The sequence below is a fragment of the Xiphophorus maculatus genome, chromosome 19 (genome assembly GCF_002775205.1).
Source record: "Xiphophorus maculatus strain JP 163 A chromosome 19, X_maculatus-5.0-male, whole genome shotgun sequence".
NCBI classification, from domain to species: Eukaryota; Metazoa; Chordata; class Actinopteri; order Cyprinodontiformes; family Poeciliidae; genus Xiphophorus; species Xiphophorus maculatus.
The window spans coordinates 24,455,772-24,465,588 of record NC_036461.1 but is presented as its reverse complement, the minus strand read 5'-3'; the positions used below and the strand labels follow the sequence as shown (position 1 = coordinate 24,465,588).

The following is a 9,817-nucleotide window of genomic DNA, read 5'->3' as shown; positions in this document are numbered from 1 at the left end:
ATCAGTTCTACAAACAATATTTATTGACACACAGCTGCAACCATTCCTATTACAAGCATTCATTAGTTCCCATTCTCCATCGTCTGCATCGACAAAATGCCAAAGTATTCAACATAAGATATTACAAATGACAAAGTCCTAAACGTTTTCACAAGCATAAGCTGATTAACTTTAAATAAACTTGTAAATAATGGGTGAGGAGTGCCTGAACTGCTCTGGAATCAGTCCAGGTCCAGCGCTACGTCCAGACGTGGAAGCGCCTTCTGGAGCCTCTCGACTGTGGCGTGCCTGTCTTTGATTCCTGGGAGATCACTCAGAAACAGATACTCCAAGTTCCTGAAGGGAAGTAAGAGGTCGTTAATCGCTTCTGTGTTACTGCTTTTATTCAGCAATCTAATAAATAAAATTAAATTAAATAAATCTTTGCAAGTGGTTTTAGAGTTTAAAAAAATAGCCTCATAAGCCACGAACTTGAGTCTGTGGAGAGCAACAAGGCCCTTGTCGGTCACGTTTCCACATGACACCACCTCCATCATGTAGAGGCTGGCCTGCAGGTTCTCTATCGAACTCAGCCGTTCCAGGCAGACGTCCTCGATGTAGATACACTTGTTGAATTTAATTTCCTCCACATATTTCAAGCCATCTAAGCGAAGAGAAAAGACTGTTGTAACAAAAGCGTATAACAGTTATTAAGTAGATCTACCGACAGCAAATAAGAGTGTTGCTTTTCTGTTGTACAAAGTACGCAGAGCAAAAAGCTTCTGAAGGAAACTGAATTAAGTAACGGATGAGTTGAAAGGAGACGGAGCGGATCGCTCTCTGGACCGACCCAGGTAGTCGAACCCTCTGTACATGATGCAGGATTCTGTGGCGTCGATTGCCTGGATCTTGTGTCTGCCCAGGGGCCCCGTTGGGAGTCCGTTGTAGTCGTGATGCCAGCGTTCGAAACCTTCGAACCGCACTTTGGCACCACATCTCAGCAGCCACTCTGCTGCAGCTCGGTCCGGACCAATCGCTTTGATCCGCTCATAGTCCACCCTGAACAGGAATAAATGAAAGAGCCAATGTATAACGCATTCTGATCGCATGAAGTCAGACATGTTTTGGGAAGACAACTGAGGTTCCAGCAAGAATAGGCCATTTTAAAATAAAATTTAGAAAAAAGACCTAATTTGATTTATAAAATTAGTTTGGATTTAAGATTAAATCAAAAATGCAGCTAGTGTCCAAGAAAAAAAAAATGACATCAGAAGCACTAAAGAACACCAAACCACTTTAAATAGTAGTAATAAATAAATAAATAAAAATGGCTGTCTCTTTTCATGCACATTTAAAAATGTCAGTTCTTCACTTATTCACCATATTGCAACTATCAGTATGCATATCAGTTATAACATTGTACTAATTGTAACTGCTTTATTGTTTTAGTACATTCCATACAAAAAGGCAGAACACTTTCAGAGGTCTACAAATTAATCTGCAGCCATGGTTAAGATGTTTAAAAATCCTTAAAATTATTTTCTTCACTGCTGTGCTATTTCACTATTAAAGTTTTTGAAAAGTCTAAATTTTAATGGGAATAATTTTAAGAATATTTTTTTTTAAAAAAATAGTATTTATTTATTTATTAGCAAAAATAACTTGGCACTATTATGCTACGGCAAGCTATGTTTTTTCTAAATCAATTTCAGCCATTGGCCTATCGTGCCACCACACAAACAGTAAAGAAGGTAAAAAAAATTTTTATATATATATATACTGTATATATGTATATATATTTTAAAAAATCACTAAAGCCCACTGTTAAAATTTAAAAGCTGCAACAAAAAGTGGCACCTGCGAATATTTTAAAATAACCTTTGAATGTTTTTGCATTGCATCAGGATAACAGCATGTTTGTCTACTATATTTCTTGGTGTAACTCTGTTACCTGTTAAAAACAGCATTGAGCCAGCCCCAGAAGTGTCTGCGGCTCCCCTCCCTCTGCTTTAACACGGACTCCACTGTCCGCGACAACAGGCCCATAACTGTGAGCTGCGAATTAAACACAAAGTTTAACCATTTTTTGGTCACCGGTTGGGTTAAAATAGCAGCGGAACAAGGAGGAGAAACTATAACTCCGTTTTCAAGTGTCTCTCACCTGTCCTCCAAAAGAGCAAGCTACTGTTTACGTTTTGAGCGCCTCCATTTCTGTAACTCTTGACCTCACGCTGTAACAAAAAACGTCGCCTCCTATTGGCTAGACGTATCTACGTCAGTACTCTGGCGGACGAACCCCGCCGAGGGCGTGGCTACGTCTTGGGGTTGCCTCACGGGACGCACAGCAGCGACATAAACGGCTAGCTGCGAAAACAAAAGAGCAACACAGAGACACAGATTTCAGAAAGTCTGTCCGCCCGCCGCGCCATGAAGGAAAAACTGTGAGCTTCCTTTCAAACTACCAACAATGATGAGAACCGGGAGCGGCGGGGTTTTAAATGCAGTTTGTGCAGTGCAGCCGAAGCTGCTAAAGGGCATTGCCAGCAGACGGCTCCACAGGTAAGACTGACAGAGAGGAGAGGCGTTCACAAGAGAGGGCTCGTTTTTCCTGAGAATGTTAAAAGAAAAGCAAATAAGGCTGAACGTGTAGCATTTCATTGATGGTACTTAAAGATTTCTGAGATTTTTAGGTTTCTGATTTCTGTTTAAAGTTTTGTGCGAACTTGTTTAAACTAAAAACCTGTGAGCATGTTTGATCTGTCCATTACAGTCTGTCTTTAAACTTTTATTTGTATGCATATAAAGCTATGTGCAAACTATATTCCTCCTTCCAACAAAAAAATCTAGATATTCCTCAGCTGCTTTGATGAAACTTTCATTAACTACTATGACGTTTATGTAAACATCATATCTAAAAGCAAATCATAAATCAACTTCCTTAAAGGGATACCACCTAGAGGTCAGGTTACATCACAGATAACATTCAGTTTCAGTACTTGCAACCAAACAACCTTCGAAGAGCTCAGACTGTTTCTGTAGTTTCTTAAAAAGCATCTTAGAAGCAAAAATCTTGCAAAATTTCCTTGAAAGGTTGTCACTGTTTAGCTTGTTATTTAAAGAGTTAATGAATGATCATGCTGTCTTTTTTTTAATGTGCATTCACCTCGCTATGCCGCTTTTAAATGAGTCCTGCAAAAAATGTTGAACTTCTTCCATGTTTAAGCTGCAACTTTTCCACGTATTTCAATGGGATTTTATGTCGAAAATTGTCCACCGTTGTAAAAATTCTTTCACATGCTCGTCCAAAATCGCCCAAGCTCTCTCCGATTGAATAGTGGGCATCATTTGGCATCCTTCTCATGGTTCTCAATTTGATTTGGCTCTGGGCTTTGACTGGGCCATTTTATCATATTAGTTATAATACACCATATTGGCTCTAGCTGGATGTTCAGGGTGGCTGTGCTGCCGTACGGTGAACCAGATCTTTGGCAGCCAGGAGTAAGTTTTCTGTTCCGTCTTATCGGCTCTGAAGACCTTCCTTGATGCTTCAAAGGTCTCTCGGTCATAAAGTCATGCTCAGTTAGACATTGAAACACTGAGTCAAATATTAGGCTCCGCTATTTTTTTTCCTCTTGTGGCCCAGTTAAGGTCCGGTCGGAGTTTGAACAGCTGCCTGTGTTTTTCAGCACATACGATGTGGCCGTTGTCGGTGCTGGCATTGTGGGCCTGGCCTCAGCCAGAGAGCTAATTCAAAGACATCCGGCGCTCACCTTCGTCCTGCTGGAGAAAGAGAAAGAACTTGGTAGGCTGGGTTTTTAATGTTTTGTTTTTTTATTATTATTAATAAAATGAAAATATGCAATGATTTCAGTTTCACCACTTGGGTTATTCTTCAAAGCCACGATATATTCTGCAAGTTATATCGTATATTCTGCAAGTTTGCCTCTGCAAGGCAGAGGCAGAGAAACGCAGGAAATGCATAAAACCGATCAATATTTGTGCCACCGTGAACAATATCTGTAAATTTTCTCGTCCTACCAGCTGCGCACCAGAGTGGGCACAACAGTGGAGTCATCCACAGTGGGATCTACTACACGCCGGGCTCGCTGAAGGCTCGGCTGTGTGTACGAGGAGCCACGTTGGCGTACCAGTACTGCGAGAAGAAAGGGATTCCTTATAAACGATGTGGAAAGGTGGGTTATATTTTGACCTGTTTGTTTTAGATGATGTCCGTAGCTAAACATGTGTAACAGAAACACGACTACACGTCTTTTTAGATTAAGTTTTAACCACGTGGGGTCTTTTTGTAGGTGCTACGATTATCCAACTTTAGGATTTAAAGAAAAACAAAAATAAAATGCGGATGCTCAAATTTCAGTTCCATTAATTGTGAGTTTTACCCCAATCTCCACATGGTCAAAATGACACACGCAGGCTAAAGTATAAGTTATATATTTGTATCTTTATGTGCAATTTTGACCCTGTGATGATGTACACTAAACTTGTGCACCCAACTCTTGTTCTCAAAACCTACTGAACTCTTTACTTTTTATCACCCCGCTCAATAAAAAAACACTTTTCATTGGCATCAAGATTCCAAAATTAATTTTAGTTATGCTGCTGATGAGTAGATGTAACCTTCTGTAGATCTTAATTGTTAAGCGTTTAACTAACGGAACGTCTCCCACCTCCTCCGACAGCTAATCGTGGCTGTAGAGCAGGAAGAAATTCCCAGACTGAAAGCTCTGTACGAACGCGGCTTGAAGAACAAAGTGCGCGACCTCAGCGTTGTCGACGCCAAGGGGATCCGAGAGCGAGAGCCGTACTGCCGGGTAAAAATGTTTGAGTTTTTTGTTGTTTTGCATAAATGTGAATTTATACAAAATTAACTTTTTTCACTTTTTGTACTTCCATTTGGGTTTCCACTGCTTCTAAAAACAGAACAAGTGCCTAAAGAAACAAACAAACAAAAAACAACAACAACAAAAACACCCAAATGTTTTTAGCTCTGGAATGTATCATCAGAAATCAGCGGACACTGCCCCTTAGCTGGCAACCCACGCTGAGCTCCAGCTGGTTTTACCGCTGTACAATGGCTGCTGGAATAGACAAGTCGGGGCTCCCGACTGACCACTTGCAGCATTCTTGTAGCTTGTGTAGGAGGCTCCACTTCTGCTTTTCAAAGATGTACGGTTGTATAATTGCGCATCTGTTTGCAGCCATTTTCACGTGTGAGTGTAAACATTGAGTCGGGGGCATGGCTAGCAGCAAATTATTTGGATTTGAAGTGACAGGAGCCCCCAAAAGAAGCTAACTCTGAAATAACTGACCAGACTAAGACCTTATTATCTAAGAGTGATTTTGTGCAAACCCCCCCCCAAAAAAACAGATGTAATGAATTCATATAGGCCATAGACATATCCTAACCTGTTCAATGGAGCTTAATAGGCCACCTTTAAATTTAGGAAAACACAGAAAGGAAGAGCCCTGCGACAGACTGGCGAACTGTCCAGGGTGACCCCGCCTCTCGCCCGGAACGTTAGCTGGAGATAGACACCAGCACCTCCTGACCCACTAGGGACAGTGTAAGGAAAATGGATGGATGGACATAAAGGAAGAGGCTAACTTCATAATGCCACTTCTTCAGGGGATAATGGCTTTGGATTCACCCTACACCGGCATCGTTGACTGGCGGATGGTGGCCCTCAGGTACGGCAGAGACTTTGAGGAGGCAGGCGGCGCCGTGGTTACCGAGTTTGAGGTCAGTGACATGTCCGTGGTCAAAGAGAGCCCAGCCGGGAGCCCCGACGGTAAGAAGCAGAGAAAATAAATCTATCTTTAAAAAAAAAAACTATGTTTGCATTTTCATCTTTTTCTCTCTTGTCAGGAATGAAACATCCCATTGCAATAAGAAATAAAAAGGTAGGACGTACTCAAGTTACAGAAAAGCTTCCAAACATTTTCATTTCGTTCTGCTATTCCTTAGTTTTTTTTTGTTGTTTTTTTTTACCGCATCCTTTGTGACAGGGCGACGAAGTGCGGTGCCGTTACGTCCTGACCTGCGGAGGCCTCTACTCGGACCGGCTGTCGCAGCTTTCTGGATGCAGCACGGAACCGAGGATCGTCCCCTTCAGAGGAGATTACCTGGTGCTGAAACCAGAGAAGCACTACCTGGTCAGAGGAAACATCTACCCTGTGAGTCTGCTGAAGGCCTGGACGCAGTAGCTGTGTTTCCACAGGAACCTTTCCTGTTGTTGTTACTACGACAACAAGGGTCTAGGGTGAATAAAAATCCTCACCGTTTTTTTCTGTGCTATTTTCAAATACTCTACTCACAAGTCATTTATTCTGTTAAAATAAAACAATACCGCATGAGAGATTGGTATTTGTTTTAAAAATATATATATATATATTGAAACCGTTTCACTGATCATGTTCATAAACCAGTATTTTACAGCAGTTACATTCAAACGTAACATTTGTCTTGTCTGCTGTTCGTCTGTGTGCCTGGAATGGATTTCTCTTGATAATCCTCTCCAGGCTGCAGTTCTCCCTGGTGCTGCCTTCTTTTACCACACTTTTTCCTTCCTCTCAATTTTCCGTTGATGTGCTCGGATACAAAACTCTGTTCAGTAATGAGCTTTATTACAGTTTTCTCATTTTCTGAGACACCACTGAATTTTGGGTTTTCAATGTCTGCGAGCCATAATCATCAAAATTACAAGAAACATACATTTAATCCACTATTACACAATATTCTTTTTTTTTTTCTAGATGTACTAGTATGTTTATAAGTGAGACAACTGCAGCATCTGAGTCCTGTTTTTAGATACTTTGAGGGAAACTTAAATTCTAATTTAGATTTAGAAAATATAAATAACAATAAAATATTGAAATAATCCTTGCTTAAAAGTGGGACTTATTTAAGAGTTGAAAAAAATTATTTACAATACACTTAGATTTAGAAACAAAAAGAAGTTTAGTATGGGGGGAATCTTTAACTTTTGAAATGACTGTAAGTGAGCTTCAGTAGTCTTTTAAAGACCAAATTGCCTACCGATCTGCGTCTCGGTGTATAAATGTGTGTGTTTGTTAGTGCGACTGGGTGAATGTGACTCTAGCGTAAAGCGTTTGAGTGGTCAAAATGACTGGAAAAGCGCTATATAAGTTCAGTCCATTTACTATTTATATGACCTTGATTCAAGCATCTTAAGGGTGATTAGGCAAAAGAAAACAATCATAACAGATGAAATAGTTTACAAAGCCGTTCTACTTTAAAAGTACACTTTTTCAGTCTCTTAGGGATGTTTCATCTTGAACTAACTCGCGTCTCATTCAGGTTCCCGACCCTCGATTCCCGTTCCTCGGAGTTCACTTCACGCCGCGGATGGACGGCGGCGTTTGGCTCGGCCCCAACGCAGTGCTCGCATTTAAAAGGGAGGGCTACCACCTGTACGACTTCGACGCCCGGGACTTTGCAGACGCACTCTCCTTTAGGTAATCTGTTGAGCTTTTCTTGGAGGACTGCAGCAGCTACTAATGATGTTTTTTGTTTTTGTTCGTTTTGCGCGTGCAGAGGCCTTCAGAAGCTCGTGCTGAGGAATGTAACTTATGGACTCGGGGAAATGTACAGAGGAGTTTTCCTTGGTGCGCAGATTAAAATTCTGCAGAAGTATATCCCCGAACTCTCTCTAAGCGACGTGCTCAGGTAGTGGAAATGTTTACATTATATGTATTCCCATGATTACATATCATGGGATATGTAATCATGATTGTATTCCCATGATTTATTTTTTTTTTCTGCGCTAACCCACTGATCCTGTCCAGAGGTCCAACGGGAGTCCGAGCTCAGGCCCTCGACCGCGACGGGAACCTGGTGGATGACTTCGTCTTCGACGGCGGCGTCGGAGATTTGGGCAGTCGGGTGCTCCACGTGCGCAATGCCCCCTCTCCGGCAGCTACCTCCTCCCTCGCCATCGGCGAAATGATTGCGGATGAGGTGGAGAGTCGCTTCACGCTGTAGACGCTCGTGGCGATCGGCGTGACGAAACTGGAGGGGGAGGAAACGGAGAAATCCAGCCACAAATTGAAACTTTCTGAGCCTCTTGAGTTAACGCCAGGCCTTTCATTTGACTCCTTTTTTTTTATTTTTTTTAAAGACTTTTATCACTGAAGTGCTGAAACGGGCTACAAACATGTTTACTCTTTCACATCCGTGTAGAAACTCATCTTTACCCTCTGCACAACCTTCTGGAGACATGAAATTAGAAACAATTTTCTAACTTTTAAATGGATTTGTTTAGCACCTTACCTTGTAGGTATTAAACAGAATGTGGACATAAATTAGGTGTTTCTACTAGTTGAATTGTGGTGCTGAGATTCTTTTTGTTTTTGTTTTTTCAAGCTTTTGGGTATGTCTGAATAATCATTCATCTCCGGAAATACATTTGTCTGCACAAAAATGCACAATCTGTGGGGAAAAGGATGTTTTTGTTTTCTTTCTTTGCTTTAAGTTGGTTTTAGATTCGACTTTATATCGAATCTATAATTTGTGGTCATTTTTTGTCGTTTGAAAATGTGACCTCTTTTTTTTTTTTTTGATAAGTCGCCTCAGTGAATTCAACCACTGCTGTAACTAATGTACACAAATCTCTCTGTGCTATTTAATTTTATACACTAACAAATGAATACATGAGTATTTTTTACAGGAAATAAATATCTGGATTGAATGTGCATGCATGTTTGCACCTTTTTAAAGTGCAGCATCGTTGACATGGTAATAATGTGGCATTAATGAAATATACAAAATTCAAAAGGAATATCCTCGAAAGTTTAACTTAATGCAAAGTTTTAAATAGGGAGACGGAAGAAAATGCTAATTCTCTTGTGTTTTTTGCAGTTGAGATTACAAGAAAATAGCTAATTAGTTAGCATTGGTTAGCATTTTGGCAGAGGATTTAGTTTAACGTAGATTTTTGTTTTGTTAATGTACAAATGTGCCCATTTTAAAATAAGTACAGTATTCTGCTTATATTGCCTTTCAATAGATAATTTTTTTTTCAGTTTGAACTCACCACTTTAGCTTACTGAACTCTGTTTCTGACTAGTAGGCATTGTGTTTTTTTTTTCCTTGCTTTCTTTTTCTGGTGTTGACTGGAATGATGACAGCGATCATCCAATAAGCCTAGTTGACTTTTCGGGAGTCGTCAAAAGTCAGAGGAAGCTTCAGGTGATGCAGCAGCTCTGCAGGAAACGATCTGGGAACTTGTAAATCATCCCGGTTTAAACCGTCTACCTCGTGGGTTTTTATTGCGGCGATCACCGAAGATTTTTGATAATTAAACCTGGCCATTCTTCCAGTCTGTCCTGGTCGTATTCACAAACCTCTTCCATTTGTTTAATTGTTGCCATGTTTTCCTGAAGTCCATGCGGAGTCTTCTCACACAGCGGTTTTGCTCCAGTCATGCAGAACACAAGGAAATGGCTTTTGAAAATGGAATTTGGTTTAGAAATATCAGAATAAACCTGATTAGCAGAGGAAAAAATGCAAATGAACCTACCCAACAGATTGGTTGCCTTGTATGATGTCACCAGAAGGCACATATGTGTGTGTGTGGCAGATTTTTACTATGGTTAAATAAATAATTATGCAATAAATAAAAGTACAATAATGATAATGGGATATTGTTCTATGGATTATGAGTTATATGTAACTGATTTTACGAAAACGTCTGGGTCGATGCTTTAAAATAGTTTAATAAAAGTTGTCCATTTATCCCACCTTTTCTTGAGCGATGTAGAAATACAGTTTCTCCACAAGAGGGCGCAATAACAGTCA

At 40.5% G+C, this 9,817-nt stretch overlaps 2 protein-coding genes across 2 annotated transcripts; one reads left to right on the top strand and one right to left on the bottom strand.

The window, feature by feature from the left end:
* Window positions 1-29: 29 nt before the first annotated feature.
* On the bottom strand, window positions 30-2,242 carry atp5s (ATP synthase, H+ transporting, mitochondrial Fo complex subunit s (factor B)). The gene is made up of 5 exons (XM_005799207.3): window positions 2,141-2,242; window positions 1,931-2,034; window positions 830-1,038; window positions 472-643; window positions 30-336 (listed from the first exon to the last, which is right to left on the bottom strand). The coding sequence occupies exons 2-5, from the start codon at window positions 2,023-2,025 to the stop codon at window positions 222-224; spliced, it is 591 nt and encodes a 196-aa protein (XP_005799264.1). The 5' UTR covers window positions 2,026-2,034; window positions 2,141-2,242; the 3' UTR covers window positions 30-221.
* Window positions 2,243-2,297: 55 nt separating this feature from the next.
* On the top strand, window positions 2,298-8,712 carry l2hgdh (L-2-hydroxyglutarate dehydrogenase). The gene is made up of 10 exons (XM_005799262.2): window positions 2,298-2,538; window positions 3,666-3,781; window positions 4,021-4,172; window positions 4,680-4,811; window positions 5,627-5,789; window positions 5,867-5,901; window positions 6,007-6,174; window positions 7,319-7,476; window positions 7,556-7,687; window positions 7,807-8,712. The coding sequence occupies exons 1-10, from the start codon at window positions 2,447-2,449 to the stop codon at window positions 8,000-8,002; spliced, it is 1,344 nt and encodes a 447-aa protein (XP_005799319.1). The 5' UTR covers window positions 2,298-2,446; the 3' UTR covers window positions 8,003-8,712.
* The last annotated feature ends 1,105 nt before the right edge of the window (window positions 8,713-9,817 follow it).